Source organism: Ailuropoda melanoleuca, chromosome 14 (assembly GCF_002007445.2).
Source record: "Ailuropoda melanoleuca isolate Jingjing chromosome 14, ASM200744v2, whole genome shotgun sequence".
NCBI classification, from domain to species: domain Eukaryota; kingdom Metazoa; phylum Chordata; class Mammalia; order Carnivora; family Ursidae; genus Ailuropoda; species Ailuropoda melanoleuca.
In genome coordinates, this window is record NC_048231.1 from 1,699,427 (window position 1) to 1,718,594 (window position 19,168).

The 19,168-nt window shown below is 36.9% G+C and overlaps 1 protein-coding gene across 1 annotated transcript in view; it reads left to right on the top strand.

Annotated features, from left to right (window-relative positions):
* KIAA0586 (KIAA0586 ortholog) overlaps positions 1 to 18,592 on the top strand; it is a 120,149-nt gene extending 101,557 nt beyond the window's left edge. Inside the window, exon 30 of the mRNA XM_034642398.1 lies at positions 18,203 to 18,592. Within this exon, the coding sequence (XP_034498289.1) occupies positions 18,203 to 18,354 (152 nt within the window). The 3' untranslated portion in view covers positions 18,355 to 18,592. The remainder of the gene's footprint in view (positions 1 to 18,202) is intronic.
* The last annotated feature ends 576 nt before the right edge of the window (positions 18,593 to 19,168 follow it).

Below are 19,168 nucleotides of genomic sequence, written 5' to 3' on the forward strand. Positions count from 1 at the left end.
GCAAATTCTAATTTACATTTTGAAAAACATCCTCCTGGCAGCTGGCCGGAAAACAGACTATAGGGAGACAATACTGGGAGCAAGGAGACCAACTGGAACACTGTTGCAGTATTCCAGATGAGAGATGATAGTGGCGTGGGGCCTGGTGGAGGTGTCACAGTGGTTAGGTTCAGGCTATATGTTGATGGTATACCTGATAGAATTGCTAAAGAATGAGTTCACTTCAAAAATTATTAAAGTGAATTAGATGTGGCATGTAATAGAAAGCACAGGCAAGGATTAATTACTCCTAAGTTTCTGAAAGTTACTGGGTGAAGGATGGTGCCATTTACTGGGAAGACGGAAGGGAAAATCAGTCATTCTGTGTAGGGCACATGAAGTTTCAGAAGCCTAATAGATTTTCAAGTGAAGAATCAGTCTGTTATTTGAAGCTCAGGGAAGAGGATGGGACCAGGGATATAAATCTGAGAGTTGACAGTGTGGATGCTATTTTAAGCTGTGGGTATGGATGAGATCACCTTAGGACTGAGTACAGAAAGGGAAGAGAAACATCCCAGGTTTAAGATCCTGGACACTGTCAAGATTTAAGGCTAGAGAAAGGAGAGGGAGCCAGCAAAAGGGAAATTAGACCAAACAGATGATCACCCCACAGTTTAAGGAACATGCTAGTTGGCTATACATCTTATGGCTGGAAAGCACTAATCATTCTTTCTATGTTAACATCTGCCTCTGCATAACTTCTCACTGTTGGTTCTAGTTCTTCCCTACTGGGTGTTAGAAACAGGTCTCTCTATGGGACAGTGTTTCAAATATTTGATGGCAGCAATCATAACCCAAAGTCTGCATGTTATGTTCCTTTTACTCTTCCTTATATTATATTGTTTCCAAGCTCTTTACTAATTTGTCCATACCCCAGTCAGTATATCTTGCATAGAGTTAGGTACTCTAGGACAGAACAGAGTTGTTACCGAGTATGGTAAATCTGTTTCTTTCCAAACATGCAACGATGAAACCAACATTTGCCAAATGCTTTACAGCTGACAGAGAACTCTCATGTAGTGTAACTTTCATTTTCACAGCAAACTTGTGAGTATGTACAGATGTTTTTATTGCTGTTGTTGTTGGTTTTATTATACAGATGGGAAAACAGAGGCTCAGAGAGGTTAAGTAGTCTCACTACTCTTAGATTATCCCAGTGTTTATAGAAGTTATTAAACACTATTGCTCGATACTGTGGTTTTCAGTGTTCTAATGAAACTGACCAAAGTATTTTTCAGTGACTTGATATCAAGCTAAGTTTCCTACCTTCTGTAGGTGTGCAGTTGATTTTTTAAGTATAATATTTTTCAAACTTAATTTTATCTTGAGAAGTTTCTCACCTGGTCTCTCCTATATACATTTTTGCTCCCCTCTTGTATACAATCTAGCCAGAGCAAGAGTGATCTTTTAAAACTATGAATCAGATCACATGACTCCCTGCTCAAAACGCCTCTAAGACTTCTTTTTGCATTAGAATAAGGCCCAGACTGCTCACTGTGACCTAAAAGGCTCTGTGTGATTTGTCATTTGTCTTATTCTCTGAAATCATATCAAGATCTGTTTATGAGATAAAATTTATTATGTGCATTTATTTGTTTTTTTCTTATAAAATTTATGCCAGCTCATTAGGTTGATATCTAGATAGATAGATAGATAGATAGATAGATAGATAGGGATGATAGATAGGTATATAAGCACCCCACCAACGTAGAAATGGGCAGTTTCTGAAGAAGTATGTAAATAATTATCAGTATGCCTAATAACAGAAATGATACCAACTCTTTTTTTCATAAGTTAACCCAAAGTCTAACAAATACATTTACTGATAAATCCAAGACAAACTGCCTTTGTTAATTGTTTTGTAAGAGTTGATTCCATGTGCTGAGAAAAACTTTTAACAGACTTAACAGAATTGATTAATTGATGAGTAACACATTTATTCTTAACTTCAATAAATAACACTTTTTAAAGTTTTTCCCTTCCTACTTTTTACAGGGGAGTGTAGCTTATAATATAAGCACAGACTGATTTCTTGGATTTGATGATTAAATTTAGTCAAAAGGGTCAGTTATCCAGCACTGTTGCTGCACACTAATTTAGACTTTTTGGAAAAAAAAAAGGGGGGTGTCTGAGTGTGTGTGGATGTGCCGCAGAGTGCAGAGGGAACCGCTTAGGGCTGGAAATGCTTATGACTGAATCAATCCACACACCAGAGTTGTTACTCTACTTTTGATTCTCTGGGTTATTTCAGAATTACTTTGCAAGGGATGAAAGGTCTAATGCAATGGGAAAACCGTCTCTAAGTGTTGGACCTCAGTTTTAGGGGGGAGGAGTCATGAAGATCATCTGGCCAATGCAGCAATGCAAACTGCGAAACCGGAGCTGTGTCTCAAGTGCCACAATAATCTTCACAATTCTGCAACTACATCTCTTCTCTTCTAAGAAACCTAATTATTATTTTATTATGATAAATGCACAAAACAAAATAGGATTACTTAATTATAAAATATGTTCAAATGTATATGTGAAAATGCTATTATTTTCGGTTTCCTTGATAAGGAATTATTGCCAAAAAGTATCCTAAAATCTAATTGTTAATCTTGGTTGTACTTGTCAACTCTAAATGGACAGGAACTTTTTAGCGTGTGAGAGTTTTTTAGTTAGGTAAATGCTGGCACTTTTTTCCGATGAATATAATTGCCATAATACTTCCCATGTAGTAAAGTCAGAAAACATAATTTAAGTAGAAATGTAGTTCTGAGAGCCTTGTGATTCTTGCCGTTTGTGTCATTCTGCCTACATTACCACAGATCAGACTTAGGAAGTCCTGGAAATATTATGTGGGGTGTTTTCTAATTACTGCGTCAGCATGATCGATCATTTTCTAAGTTTTCTGGTTTCTTGAAAGAGCATAGCCTATGTTCATAACACTTTATGGGAAACAGCACAAAATTAGTTTCTAGGTCCCACTATATTTCTCCTGGTGTCACAAAAGTATATGTTATATAAATGAAATATTTGACAGAAGGGCTCGTCCACCAAACTACAATTAATGAATGCAAGAATTAGAAATCAAAACTTTGTTTAGTCTGAGGAAAAACAATTCTTGAAACTGTAACCACATGGCTGTTTCTTGTTTGCATCAACTCTGGGTGACTGTTATTGTCTTCCATGAATTCTCTGGGCAGGGACCTGACTTTGTTGAATGAGCCAATTGTTTTCCTTTGTGTTGCCCATCTAGTAAGTTCCCATCTGGTTTGTATCAGACTGTTTTCACAGCCAACAACTGCTGCCTTCTCTATATCCTGACACTTCAGGGCCCCACGCTATCAAAGCACACGGCTGCGATGGCCTTGCTGGCAGGCCTATACAGCTGTGTCTCACAGCTTGGAACTATTACCCAGAGTAATGGTAACAGAGAACTTGGACTGGCCCTTATTCCCATTGGTGTCGTGTGTACAGTGAGCAGAAGTCTACCCCCAACCCCCTCACACCCAAAACTTACTAGTCAACAGAAAATCTTTAGAGCTCTAATTTTAGGATATGGAATGGTGGTGTTCTTGTTTTCTACTGGCTTCCTGGATTTGAAAGCTCATTTTTCATTCTTTCACTCTCTTTCAAAAGTTACCAGCTCTGGCCTTGGGGAAGTAAACTGGTCCCAATGTCACATTTAATTTTTGTTTCCAAATTTAGTTAGGAATGGCTAGATATGGCAAAATCCACTATGAAAGCTACACAAATAATACAGTGTAATTGTAGTGGTAGTCACAGGGTGTAATTTGAGAGTTTTCATATTTAGGAATGATTTCCATCTCAGAAGATAGATTTTCTGTATGTAAACTATAGAAGCGCTTGGGTTCAAACTGCTTAGTAACTATTAGGGAGTTCCTTTGCCTTCAGCTTTATTAGCCGTCAAGTGTCACTTGCAAGAATGTGATAGTAGTGACCTTCTGCAAGAGTCTGTGCTGTGGCCTTATGTAATTAAAGTTGTATGAGTTATTGTTGAATGAGAGGAGTTTAAATATGGCTCTGATGTCACTGCTTCGTAACGTGAAACAGCAAAACTTTTTGGCACCAAAAAGAAAGAATTAAGTGACTTTTGTAGAATGTATTAATATTTTAGAAATGCTTTCAAGGTTAGGTAAAATGATACTAGTTTGTGATTTCAAAGAAATTGAGTGGCTGCTTGTCACAGAGCATCAAGTATCCTCTAAGTAAGAAGTCCTGTAGAGTCAAAGTAAAGGAACAACAACAACAACAACTCACTTTCTGCTTTTGAGTAATTTCAGCTCTCTGATATTTCAAGATTTTAAGGAAAGAAATAGAAAGGAATTTGTCTCTGTCGTTAGCGGTATGGCCTGTGACTTAGCAACTATTCGCTTGATGTTAAAGGCTAGTAAAGTTAGTTATTTGGCTGTTTCAGTCATTGGAAAACAGTTCAAAACTGTAAAGGAAGCACCTTGCAATTGCTGAAACTCATCTATTTTTTTTTCAATTTCAACTTTCTATGGAAGTGTAATAATATACATATAGATGAGTACACATATCATGGGTGTACAGCTGAAAGAATTTTCGCAAACTGAGCTCACTGTTATATCCCGTGGCCAGCTCAAGAAACAGCCAGCACCCCGGAGTCCCCTTGTGCTGCCTTTGTTACAGCCTCCACCCTGCAGCCATCACCACTGTTCTGTGATTAGTTCTCTTGTTTTTGTTTTTGTTTTTACTGTAAATAAGTGAAATCATACAGAATGTATGGCTTCTTTCACGAGACAAACCTGGTGTGATTTTTAAGATTCCTTTAGTTTTCAAACCGTTATGACATGCTTTTATAAAGAATTGTCTGAGAGGAATCTGTTTTAGTAGCTGTGTCACAGGCTAGTCAACCAACAGGAAGTGCGTTGTAGATAAAGTTGTCTACTAAAACATCAACTCTTTCAGTTCTCAAACACATTGTAATGCTGGAATGTTCCTCTAGACATTCCCGCCCGGAAAAGGCAGGGACTGTTTGTCATAACACCACACAGCAATACATTCAAGTACTTAAATGGTTTGTAATGAGCTTCAGTAATTAAATGTACATTAGTCAATTAAAGCTTGGTCTGCATTCAGGGTAGGTGGGTCATCCATTTTCTGAATTACCAGTCAGCTTCTTGGCAGTTGAGTGTAAGCTTTTATGCTGCCAAGATACTATTTCTAAAATGCTATTATTGGAGAAACTTGTGTACCTATTAGATTTGCAGCTGAAGAGTAATTTATTAATCTGGCCAGATTATTTGTTCAAAGGTATTAATTTATTTTTATATATTTTTAACTACTCTAATAATGTTCCTTTTTTTCCCAGCGAACTCAAATTGGTATAAAAGATCCAGGTATTCTAAGTGTTACTAGTTTTTTATTTCTCCTTATTAACTTTTGTTTCATATTCTGAATGGAACCCATTTAAAAACTCTTATTTTGTGGGCTAAAAAAATTTATTATTAGGAGCCTTTGTCTTTATATCCTTGTTTTACAGTTAAGAGCCCTATAGTACTGTGCAGTTTTCTTAAATAATCCATAGAGAATTGGTTTAAAATAATAATGTAACAATTTATAGATTTAAGTATTGCTATTCTGGTGATTCTTACCAAGGATAGTATTAAAAACCAAAAGATAAACTTTCAAGCTGATACAAAAAAATTTTTAAACAAGAGTACAAACATTGTAAAGCCCAGGTTGCTATCCTTTTAAATACCACTTTTTGAGATCCTACAACATAGCCTCCTTTCATATTGGCACCATATAGCTACAAAATTTTGAATGACCATTTAAAATAAAAAGCTAAAGTGTTAAAATAAGGTAAGTGTTTGGAAGAAGCGTGGTGTACAAATAGTACAATCCCAGCAACCTTGTGCCCTCGTTTAATGCTTTTTCAGCAGTATCCCTGCTTTCCCAGCCTTGGATTCCATTTCCAAGTCTCAGATCACTTGTTTTGATTTTGTGATATCTTTAAACATTTAAATAAAAGATAACACATTTGTCTTTTGTGGTAAAGGTAAAAGGATAGGTTATAGTTGTAGGTAATTTATGACTCGATAAATAAATTATAAATAAATAAATTTTTAGCCATTGTTACCCACTCCTAATTCTATAGAAATTCATGGATCAAATGTTTGGAAATTTTTTCTTCTCATCCTTTGACTTAAATCCAGTAAGTATTGTTTCTTCAATTTTGAGCACTAGGATGAGGAAGTACGAGTCAACAAGCTTGATAAGCAGTTTTCAAATCATGTTGGCCAGGGTATACGTTGTGTTTGCTGCTTTAATCCTCACCTGCAGAGTATAGTACTCACCCTCTCAGTAAACCCCCTCACCCAGCAAGTGTGATTATGAGCCAGCCATTAGTTACAGGAATAAATGACAATAGACAACTCTAATATTGAGATAGTGGCTTTTTTTTTTTTTTTTTTTACTGTTGGGAGAAATTATTACAGAAATCTAGACTTTCTCCCAGTTTTGGTAGTTTTGTTTATGTTTATAATGACATCAACAACACGTAATAGCTGCCATCTCTGTATATTTCCTGTATGTGATATACTTCGCTAAGATCCATATTTAACCCAACTAGGTAGATGACAATATTCTCATTTTCTATTTGAGAAACATGAGGCTTGGTGAGGTTATGTACTTTGCCCCCAAGGGTATGGAGCTAGTACGTGACAGAGCTGGGAATCAAATGTAGCCCAACTCTGAAAGCAGAGGCTGTACTCTTAAACATTACACTGTATTTCCTTCCTTGATAATTTTTTAAAAAGTAGAACAGATAATTTCTGATTGTTCCTACAGGTCTCAGTATCTGAAGACATATCCTAGAGAAGAAGAGTCTGAAAAAGTTAGGAGGTGGGAAAAGAACTGTTTGCCTTGGGCTTTAGTCCCTACTATTAATATTCTTAATATGTCACATTGATTTGTCAGTGAACCTTTCTGAATCTTGACTTCCTTATTAGTAAGAAAAAGATGATCTCTGAGATCCCTTGTAGCTCTCCCTTGGTAACATGTGAGCAGTATTTTTCTTCTCAACAAAAGGTCTCCCTGTACAAAAATATTTTGAAAATTTTGCCTAACAAGAAGAATTTTTTGTAAGTTGGGAAAAGTTAGAAAATAATCACAAGCTACAAAATAATAAAAGTACCATCTATTGAGTAATAAATGTATATGTAAATAACTTAGAGTTATGTATATCTATTGTCTCTGTTAGTGATCATAAGACACTATGAGGTAAAAGAGGAAATTGGAGCACAAAATGGTGATAGTCCACAAAGTGCTGGGATTTCTCCTAGGTCCCACAGCTCATTTCTGTTGGCACTGTGACTTGCATTAGGCAGTTTAGCTTCCAAGTCTGTGCTCTTAACTGTGAGCTTCCAGATGATTCTAAGTAGTGTCTGGTTGTCAGTTACTTGCAACTTTTTAAAAAATCTTACATACTACAGTGTAGAATGAATAGAAAAAATTGAGTGTTTTTTCCAGAAAAGGACCTATAAAAGATCACAGAGTAGTATATCCATTTGATGTAAAGGTTCAGAAACATTGGTCAGCTGGATATTTCTTGAGCAAGCATACATAAAGAACTGAATTAGGCATCTTAGGGAAAATAAGGAAGGATGGTGGAGGGAAACCTTTTGTTTTTAGATTTTATTTTTGAGTAATCTCTACACCCAACATGGGGCTCGAACTCACAACCCTGAGATTAAGAGTCATATGTTCTACCAACTAAGCTAGCCGGGTGCCCCCATTTTCTTGTCCTTTGTGAAAATCCGGCATTGCAGTAAATCACTTCAGCCTATGAAAATGCCTTATCGAAGGCACATCTTAAAAATAATAACAGATTTAACATATTATTTCAATTTAGATGTTTTTACTAATAATGCAGCTTTGTTAGATATAAAGAGATGACTAAAGTATGCTTTGGTTTGGAGTAATAAAATCGTCATTTTTTTGAGTTAAAATTCATTGTTTTAATAAAGCAGAAATAAGCCGTTATGTTTTTTTAAAGCCATCATTTTTGAAAGTTTTAAGAAAATACCTTTATTAAGCAAAAAGTCTGAATATTAGAGAAAACATGCTCCTTTTTTATTCCAAAGAAAATGCAGTGTTTAAAATTCACATTTAGGTTGTTATGAATTTAGAAGAGTGTTTCGTTATAGCAGCAGGTCCCACTGGGGAATACACCCCCTTAGAATGTGGGCCTATCAGAATGGAAGGGGGAGCCCTTGTTAGTTTGAAAAAACCCCAGAAGTGATTCAGACTTTCCCCTACTCCAACCTTCTGTTGAAAATCGCTGGTTTAGAAAAGGTTTCACAGCTCCTTTCCCCGAAGCCAGCCAGGTATAATATACAGCACCTTCTAAAGAGGAGAAAAGAAGAAGGCAATAGAACAAGAAGAGGCAGAGAGAAGTTAACCAAGAGTGGAAGAAGAATGTGAGTTCCAGGAAGGAAACATTAACAGCTAGAAGTGGTATGATGCTAAAAGACAGGGAGCTCAATGAATTGTTGGTCTTTAAACTCTCTTGTATTTGAGGCGGAACAGGCGCATTAATTGGAAGATTTGCTCACTGCTGTCAGTCTGCTCCGTGTTAGCTTTATCTTCACAGTTAAAGAGGATTAAGACAATGTCTTATTCTTTGTGGTCTTCACAACACCTCATATAATAAGGATGGACAAATGAAAAAAAAAATTTTTTTTAAGATTTTATTTATTTATGCGACAGAGATAGAGACAGCCAGTGAGAGAGGGAACACAAGCAGGGGGAGTGGGAGAGGAAGAAGCAGGCTTATAGCAGAGGAGCCTGATATGGGGCTCGATCCCATAACACCGGGATCACACCCTGAGCCGAAGGCAGACGCTTAACCTCCATGCCACCCAGCCGCCCCGGACACATGAAAAATTTTAACTGAATCCTAGCTAGACCTAAGGTAGGTTTCCTTTTTCTTTTCTTAGTTTCCACCCAGTTTTGTTTAATATGAAAAGGGTTGACGTTGCTTATTTCTTACTGTAACACAATAGATACGTTTAAATTCTGGGCTTTGAAGCAATCACTTCAGACTGGGCTGCCACTTAATTTTACTTGCTCCCCTACCCGCCCCCCGTAGAAAAGGTTCTTCATTGGAAAGGGCCTCTGTGGTGGGACTGACTGATACTGTTGTGTCCACCTTTGTACTCTAGGTGCTGTGTAGAATTGGAAAGGTAGCTGTAGAGAGGCAAGCGGTACCCTTTTCCTCTCTAACTCTAAGAAACTTAGAGGCAGAGTAGGAAGTGAACATAGATAGTGTCTCATATAGTAACATGATAGTAAGCACTTTGAATGCATTTAAAGGCTTTTTAAAAACAGTATCAAGGTTAGATGTTTAATTTTGGTCTATTTGCAGACTGTCAGTATATAATAAGTAACTTATATTTGCCTCCAAGCTTACCTTTAGAAAACTATATTTTCTTCTAAAACTATTATTTTTAAGCTTTTTTCTTCATTAATCTAGATTGCATTTAATTCTTTAACGTATTTCATTTTTAGGTTTCCAACAGTATAACGGTAGTAGCTTAACATGAACCTTTGTCTCCAGTGAGAACCTATTGCTCAGTTAAGTGAACGTTGTAATGCTTCAGATTATGTTCATTTACATATCTTCTTCCAAATCCACCTGACATTTTTGTGAAATAAGGGAAACTTGAGAGAAGCCTGATTTTTATTTTAGAGAACATAAGAAAATACTGATTCTACCATCCTTTACATTTTTTTCCAAATCGTTCTGCCCGAAGAATTTGTTTAAAACAACAGATATTGACAGTCAGTGACTGACTGCATTTCGGAGCACAGAGTAAGAGTGCGCCATTAACATGGGCACACGCCTCTGCTCCGTGGGGTGTCCTGTTGGCTGGAGAACCACATGTGCTACAAGTTTCTCTCTTCAGTTAACTTTTCTCTACTTCGTCATTCCCTAGCCAGAAAGAGGTTTTCCCCAGTCTGTTTCATCTTAATATTAAGATGGGCTTTGGTTTGACAGTATAGTGCTCTTCTGTGGTTCTCTGACAACTTTATTGGTTGCTTCATGTAGATGGTGTTGGGTAATATGCCCCCGTCTGACCCAGGCGAAGAGAGAGTCTACACTTCTTGTAATGATTAAATCCTTAAGTAAGGGAATCTGTGAAAACTTTTAACCTTGGAAGAAATGGTCCGTGAGTTTCTTTTATTTAACACAAATTGCAAATTCTCTGATGATTCTTTGTTTCCCCCTTTCCTTAATTTTTGATGCCTAAAGATAATAATCCATTGGGTAAGGTATTTTTCTATGGATAGTCATTAAAATTCAGCTGTTTAACTTCCTTTTCATTAAAGCCATTAGATCAGGCTTCTGTTTACTTGGTTTTATGAGAGTAACTGTGGGAGTGCATGTAGTTTGTGTTCTTTTTAGTGAATAGGAATGAATCATGGTTATTTCTAGGCGTAACTGATTTTCTCATGGAAAAAAAATCTCAACGTAGCTGCATCAGGTGATATGAATTGAACACAAACTGAGACCAAGCTGTAGCTCGAGTCTGTATTTACAGGTAAGATTTTTACTTTTAAAGTTGTTGAGGGGTGCCTGGCTGGCTCATTTGGTAGAGCATGCGGCTCTTGATCTCAGGGTCGTGAATTCAAGCCCCACACTGGGCATGGAGCCTACTTAAAAAAAAAAAAAAAAAAGTTGAACTTGCAACTATTCAGATTTTTCATTTTCTTATAATTTCTTTGATAATGATCAGCACAGTAAAGATACTAATTATACTTTTTAAGTTCTTCTAAAATATCTATAAACTCACCCAGGTAATGGAACTCTATACAGTAAACTCCAACTCTCCATAAAGCATAAGTTAGGGAACAGAAAAAAATGTTTCATTTCCTTTTGGAAAGTTTATAAAATGTTGAATTAAAAGGCTGCAGGTGTGGTATTCAGAGCAATGAGGATAGTACTCAAGATAATTCCATCTGGGGGAGGTTATTTGTTGGGACAGGACAGTGTTTAAACTTTGAAGTCAGTTTTAAACAAAGTGAAGCAGCTGGAACCTGGCATAAGAAGAAACAAACCTTTCACATTAACTATTGCCTTTTAGAGGAGAAAGAATTGGAGTTGTTTTTACAGGTGCCAATACATTTATTCTTCCTATAGGAACTGCTTTATTTTTATCCTAAATTATACATTTCAAAATAAGCATTTGTCAACTCATTTTAAAAACAGAAGCAATAGTAAACTTAAAAAATGCAATAGGATTTGTAGGTCTAAAACATATTTTGGAATGAGACTATAGTAACATTTTAAATCACCCTCTTAAACATGAAAGTAAGGAAAGAAACATTTAGTAGTGACTAATCTGGAAAGCAGAGGTAAATAAAGTATTGCATACTGTACTTGACATCAAATGACTAGGCACCTTCTTCATCAAGACTTGTATTTGTCCTCAAACACTGAAGCTCTGATGTTGCAAAATCTGCAGGGCCGGGTTAAGTATGTGAGGAGAATTGAATACAGCAGGATAGTTTAGCAGCTGCTTAAACAAGGAATTAAAGCAAGAGTAGATGAGCCCAGGGTGGACGGGAAAAATGCTTCAAGAACTCAATAAAATACAGCTGAAGTACTATAACAGTTTCACAGACAGCTGGGAAACAACTGCATGGCTGGAACTCAGGGCTGATTTTAAAGACAGGATCTGGTCGACGAGACTCTAAGCAGGCTGTTAGCTGTGAAAAGCCACAGACCCTGGAGGTGCAAGCAAGTCAGTTCGGTTCAGCAGCCATTTCAAGGCCCACTGTGTGCTTACCATTGTGCTAAAACCTTGCAGAATGCAGAGGTAAATAAGACAAAGTCACTGTCCTCCTGCAGCATGTAGTTAATAGGAACAGACCCACAAGCAAATAACGATTGAGATGATAAGGTCACAGTGGCTTCCTGTGTACCTACTGTCCTGGTCAGACAGCAAAGACTCTAAGTCCCAGTCCATGCTCTTACGGAGTATCTTGGTTAGAGCAAGTGACAGACACATAAACAAATAATTACAATGCAGTTTGGTAAGTGCAAATGACCAAATCACCTTCGGAGAGAACAAGGCATCCACACTTGACAGGAATTCCTGTGTTTCACCATTGCTGCTGGAAGCACAGCTCAGAGGATGTGACTCACTTGCACGTGGGGCTGGGCTATCCTTTTAAGTCAGTGATTCTGAAATATTTAGGGGCCGCAGATCCCTTTAGAGCACTGAAAGCTGTGATCATCTGTCTCCCTCCCGAACTGTACTCGCATGAAAATAATGTGCATACTTTTCCAGGGCATTCACAGGTCCCTGGCCATTCATCCATGTGCCCTGGGTTAAGATCCTTCGTGAACATGAATTCAAGATGATTACATTTGTTTCCTTTTCGATTTGTAGTTTATAAGGAACCAATCTTTATTTTCATGTAGAAAAACCCAAATCCAGGCAATTTCAAGTCAGTCAGCTATCTTTTAATGCACTCATGGAAGAATGCCATAAACTCGTACGTGTATCACGTGTGCCTCACGTTTTACTTAATCTGAATGAAGAGTTTGAGATAATGTACTCTTTTATGAAGCTATTGAGGAAACTTTTTCTTCTTTTCTCTGCTTGTCTCATGTTGTTTGAGGAGAGAATGCTTTGTTTGGATTCCTCTCAGTTTGCAAATAACAGAGATAGAATAATGAGTTACCAAGTGTTTGAGGATTAGAGTCAGAATCTGAAACCTGCTGATGAAATGCATGATCTAAACCCAAAAAACTTTTACAGAGTTATGTGTATTTTTAGAAACATACATGCAATGTACGGGCAAAATCTAAATAGACGTTAAAAATCCTATATTATTACTTGTATTCCTTAGAATAAATTAGTTTAACTTTTCTGTTCCTTAGTCTTATAAATCCAACATCAAACGTAATATAAATCCAACATCAAACGTAAAATTTCTTTATGAATTTTAAATATCTTTAAAGCAAAAAAAAAAAAACACAACTGAATTTCAAACACCTGAAAAGATAGTAAAATATGTCTTAGGATGTTTGAAATACATGGTTTGACTCTGGCATCCTGGCTTAAACATAGCCAAGTTAAATGATGTACTGCAAACCCATGGAATCAAGGAGTGGTCTCTTTTTTAAAAAAACAACTCTGAAAACAGCTGTTGAAACAATTACATCATAGAGTAATGACATGACTGTGGAAATTTAAAAAGTCAAACTTTAAAAGCATCAAACTACATTTAATATAGGCAGAAAATTTATATTTGCTTTAATGATGATTTATTAAGATATGATGTCTTTTTCCTTTAAAAAAAAAATTTAACTCTGTGAGGACCATAACTGGATATGAAGGTGACTCTTTTTGCCTGGTAACACTCATTTGCCAGATTTTTTTAAACGTTCCCAGTCTAAAAAGTCCTCGTTTAAAGTTCAAAATGACTGTTCAAAAAAAGTAAATGAGCACTTCAAAAAGTCTTCCCCAGGTGCACATTTACAAACATCTTTAGATAAAATGGTGCGTTTTATTGGCTTAACTTGTTGACTAAAACATAATTACTTGAGTTAAAATAGCGTAACTATTTGGAGGCCTTCTAGAGCTGTGGGGTTTGTTTTTCTTAGTATATTTCAGTGAAACATTCTTATCCCTCTCTAACACAGACTACCTTTTGCAGCCCATCCTGAGGGTCATTGCCTCTTGGGGTAGTTCCTTTCCAGTTACCTAAAAGGAAGAGCTAATCTGTTGTGAGTGCTTTCTGTGTGCCAGCACTAGACAGAACACTGCATGTGCATTATGCCATTTAATCCACACACAAAAAAAACCCTGAGGAAGGTACTCTTATCTTTATTTTAAGGATGAGGAAACTAGGGTTTGCAGAAGTTACATAACTTCCTAAAGTCTCTTATCACTCTTATCCTTTTTACCCCTTACCTGTTTTTCTTTTTAGCACTTACTGCCTCCTGACGTATTATATGTTTGTTTCCTTACTTGTCATTTGCCCTACACTCAGCTGGAATATGATGGCTGTGGGATCAGAGCCTTTGTTTTCTTTACTGCTGATATCTCCAGAGTCTGGAATAGTGCCTGGCACATAGTAGGTGCTCAGTTGATATTTGCTGAGTGGATAGATGGATGAGGCCAGCTCTGCCCAATTCCAGAAGCCTCACTTTGACAGTTTGGGTAGGACTGTTCCCAAGTGACTGGACAGCAGATCTCATTTGGACCCTAGACTTGACTTATCATAAAGGGACTTGAGCTCGAAACTTCATTACTGCCCCTCTCCTTACCTGCCCCTACCACTGCATATTACATGAATGGATTTTATCTTACCCACCTTTAAAAGTAATGTTTTGTTTTGTTTTGTTTTGAGTAACGGAGGTACTTGCTATAGTGCAGAAAGCTTGAGTTGTCTCAGCACTACCAGTTTTGAATTAATTAGATGAATTACACTAGTCTTTTTTTTTTTTTTAAACCATCTATTACCTTGTGTGACTCTTTACTCTTGGGTCTCTTTCTACTTATCTCTCTGACATTTCCCTTTGGTTTTTCTTTATTTTCTCTTCATTCACCTTTCTTTGTCCTTCCTTGTATTTTTGTCATCATTTCTCTTCTCAGCCTATTTTCTCTCCCTAGGTGATCACTGTTCGCATTACTATAATTATTGTATCTATATAGATGACTGCTAATTTTGTCTCTAAAACTGCCTGGTGGTCTCTGACAGCTGATTCCAGTTACCTGCTGGAAAAGTCCATTCATACATCTTGTAGGCTTTCACGGTCATCAGGTATATAACTGATCCCAGTATCTCCATACATCTTCATACCCTCGTAGCCTCAGGCTTGTTTGTATTCTTATTACTGCCTAATCAGTCAGCTAACCCAGTTATTTCGAGCCATACTCAATTCTTTATAAGTTTTGAGTCTCCCCCCAAAATACCATGAATCTGTTTTCACTGGCAAGAATCGTCAGTTCTTACACAGACAATTTCCATAGATCTTCTCCTCTCTCCTTATTTTGTACACAGCTATTGGAATTCTCTCTTCTTAAATATATTTGGTCATCCTACTCCTCTGTTCAGAATCTCTTGTGACTCATCATCATTTACAGAACTTGACCCTGACCTTCCTTTACAGCCTTCTCTCTCACCATTCCTTCAATCGGTACTTTGATATCAGAATAGAGTTCCCTTAACATACTGACTTAGGAAAAAAACAACCCAAAGATACTGATTTTACATTGACTTTATTTTGTTGTTCTTCTCCTTTATCACCTTCCATATCTTTGAAATCCTACTTCAACTGCTATTTCCATGTCATTTTAACTAAGTATTGCTATACACATCTGTCTCCACTCCTAGGTTATTAGCTGCTTGAGGATGAGGACTGTTTCTTCATCTGTGAATCACTTAGCACCATCTTAGCTCCAAACATACAGTAGGCTTGTAGGGATGTTTAGCTAGTGAGAGTATGCTTTGGAAAAGTCCACTTTAATGTCTCTGAACCTCAGTCGCGTTGTCTGTCTCCAAGAATTACTGTCAGGATGAGGTAAGATGATGGGGAAAAGATTTTTGCAAAATTATGAATTGCTATATAAATATAAGGCATTAACTATGAGAAATAGCATAACTTTGCAGTGATTGAATTTAATATATTCTCTGAGACTTGTAAATTTCTTTGAAATCCAAAAAAGAAGTTATAGCTCTTATTGCATCATTGAGTAATTTAATCAGTAATTTAGTGCACGTCGTAGAAAATGAAGGTACATGTAAAGCAGTTTTGTGACATGAGATAACAGAGAAAAGAAGACTATCTGGTGTCAGTATGGTTTTTGACAGGCAACTAACTAAAGGAATGGAATTTTCTTAATAATTAGGGGGAGGTAACATTGAACTTTTATGGGTTGAAAATTAATTTTGATCTTGGCCTTAGTTATACTCTATGTTAGTGTTTACTTTATTGATGAAGTAAGCTTTGATCTTGGATACTTTTCTTGGTTATTTTGTGTGCAGTCTGCATCATGACTTTGCAAAGTGACAGGATATTTAAGTAATGATTATGTCTTATAAAGATTTTTTTTAAAGCTGTTCTTACTGTGTCTTAATTTTAATTTTTATCATACCCTGACAGGGCTAAATTTCAAAAAGTCTTTTCTTATTTAAAATGTTTATTCTCAAATTATCATAAGACTTGTTTTCTTCTTAAGATTATACTGTGGTATTATAGTTTGTGATGTTGCTATAATGTTGCCAAATCTTATTACCTGTCCCTCTTTTATTAAGAAAATGAAATTGATACAAGTAATAAAAAGGTTGGTATAATATTAAGTCTTCGTAAGACTTCTAATGTGAAAGGAATTTGGCTTTTACAAATATCCGATCATCTTGGACAGCTGTGATTGAGTCATCATTGAAATCTCCGAAACTGTCTACTTTTCCTGTAGTCCCTATAAAAAATCAATGGAGACTTCCACTTTATTACTGTGAAAACTACTTGAAAAGTATAAAGGAGTTTTAGAAAAATTACTATGGCTCTTGACTCGGAGATCTCTTAAAGATTGTTAAAGATAATTTGTTTTTAAGATGCCTATTATTATTCTTATGTATTTAGAGTAAAGCCATAAAAACTGAAACAGGAATTTTTGTAGTCTTAAATAATACCAAGTTGGCATTCTTCGTATTCTTAGGTGGTGTGCTTTAAACTTTCTAAAGAAGTGAATTAGGGTACAGGCAGATAGATTACAGTTATAGTCAACTTTTTCTTTTTAACATATTAATGAATTCTTCATCCCAGACTTTGTCCTGTGTCTCCTCTGCCACAGGCTGGCTTCTTTATTGCCTCCCACTACTCTCAGTCATGGAGTGGAGATTTTTTTCTGTATTTGGTTAAACGTAGCGATCATGAAGAAAAGTCTGTTTTACTGAGAAAGATACTCTCCAAAGTCAATTGTCAAGGATATTTGAATGATCACTTTATTATTTTTTTCCTTTAACATTGCTTCCCTTCTATCTGTTCTGAACTAATAGCACAGCACTCTTAGGCACTCAGAAATGAGCATTGATGACATGATCCTGAGTTGAGTGTCCATTTTGTAGGAATAGGAAAAAGGGTAAAGTGCCTTGGCAACCTTTGACCTCAGATGGTTTTCACATGGTTCATATCGCTTTAAAAAAAATCATGTTCTTTTTGTAACTTAATAGCAAACCCTTATTTTAGGGCTGTTCCAGTGTGTTTTTTAATCGGACTTAGCTATTTACTTGATGGTAATGGTAATGATAGCAGTGCTAGTACTGCATTAAATAGTACTATTTAGTGGTTCTGGTAACTCTGAGTTTTCAAGCACTTACTAACTGCTAAGCCCTCTTGTCAAACTCTTTACCAATACTATTGTATCCTCATTACACTCTGCAAGGTAGGTACTAGTAACCCATTGAACATGGAAGGACTGAAATTTTGAGCGGTGAGACAATTTCCCGAGGTCGCACAGTCAGTAAGAGGGTAAGTCTGGGTTTCAGACTAGGCTCTGACCCCCACATGCCCTTACCTGGCATTTGGATTTGTACCACCCCTGCTGGCGTTTGTGTATCGTCTTAGTCCATTGGGGCTACCCTAACAAAATACTGCCGACGGGGTGGCTTATAAACAACAGAAATTTTATTTCTCACAGTTCCGGAGAAATCAAATCAAACCGCCTCTTCCTGGTTCACAGCCATCGCCTTCTCACTGTGTCTTCACATGGTGGAAGGGGCCAGCAAGCTCTCCGAGGGGCCTCCTTGATAAATCCCGTTCGTGAGGGCTCTGCTCTGATGACCCAAGCATCTCCCGAAGGCCCCACTCCCTAATACTATTACATCAGGCATTAAGATTTCAACATATGAATGTTGGGGAGGGCAACGTAAATGTTCAGATCATAACGTACTTTTAAAATGTTGTTCATAGTTGTCTGGGGGTGGGAGTGGAAAGAAGAAAGGTGTATTTTATCTTCGACAAGTTCTGAGCTCCGAGCTCACTGAGAAAAGAAATGATCTCCTATGCAATCCTTGTTTCAATTCCTCCCCCCATGTTATTCAAGGAAGTTTAAAGCATACAAATGCTCAGGATATTTGTTTAGCTGAATGCGTTTCTCCTTTTTTGCAGGTAGTAAAGCGGTACCACTTTTCACTTCGCAGACATCGCCCGCCAGGATGTCTGTGACGCTGCCCTCAGTGAACCTGGAGGACTGTTCTCAGTCTCTGAGCATTAGCACTGTCCTGGGGGGCACGGAGTCCTCAGGAACAGACACCTTCTGAAAGGGAAGTAGGAGCCAGCTGAACATTTGTGCCACTGGTTTTGAAGTCATTTTTCTCAAGCATAAAACCATGTCTCACACTATTTGGGGTTTTGAGCATATTCTGAAAAACAATTTCTAATTTTTTATTATAGTAAAAAGCGTAATTTGGGTATTTAGGTAAAATTTTTAAATAAAATAATTTAAATATGAATCATCGTGAGTCTGAATTATTTCTTAGAATCCTGAGGCAGCATGAAGTAGTGGAAAGGGCATGACTTGCGACATCTAAGAATGTATTCTATGGATCTAATTGTCTGTAGTTGTGAAATGATGTTGCTCAAGGCTATTGATTCCAATTTTTTTTGTAACAGCAAATAATTGGCAGCAATCCAGCGCCTGTGAATAAGGGACCGACTAAAAAAAGTGGTGGTATATCTGTACAGTGGAGTACTATGTAGTACAAAAAAGAATTGTAAAATGTTTATGTGTCTATGTGGAATTGCCTCAGAAATGTCGTTAAAGTGAAAAAACCATGTGCAAAATAGCTGCCATCGTTTACAGTGGGGGGAGGAATCCAGATATGTGGTGTGCACACACACACTTACATGCACGTATTTGCTTATGGACGCATTAAATATCTTTGGAAGGATAAACACGAAACTGCTAACTTGTCTCTAGGGAGGGGGACCGAGTGGCTAGGTGATAGAAGTGAAGGATGACTGGAGCCACTGTGTGTTTGAACTTCAGTTGTAACAGGAAAGAATTATGAGTGAGGTTAATTTTATACCTTACATATATGCCTTATAAACCTTTATACTTTACAAACCTGTGAA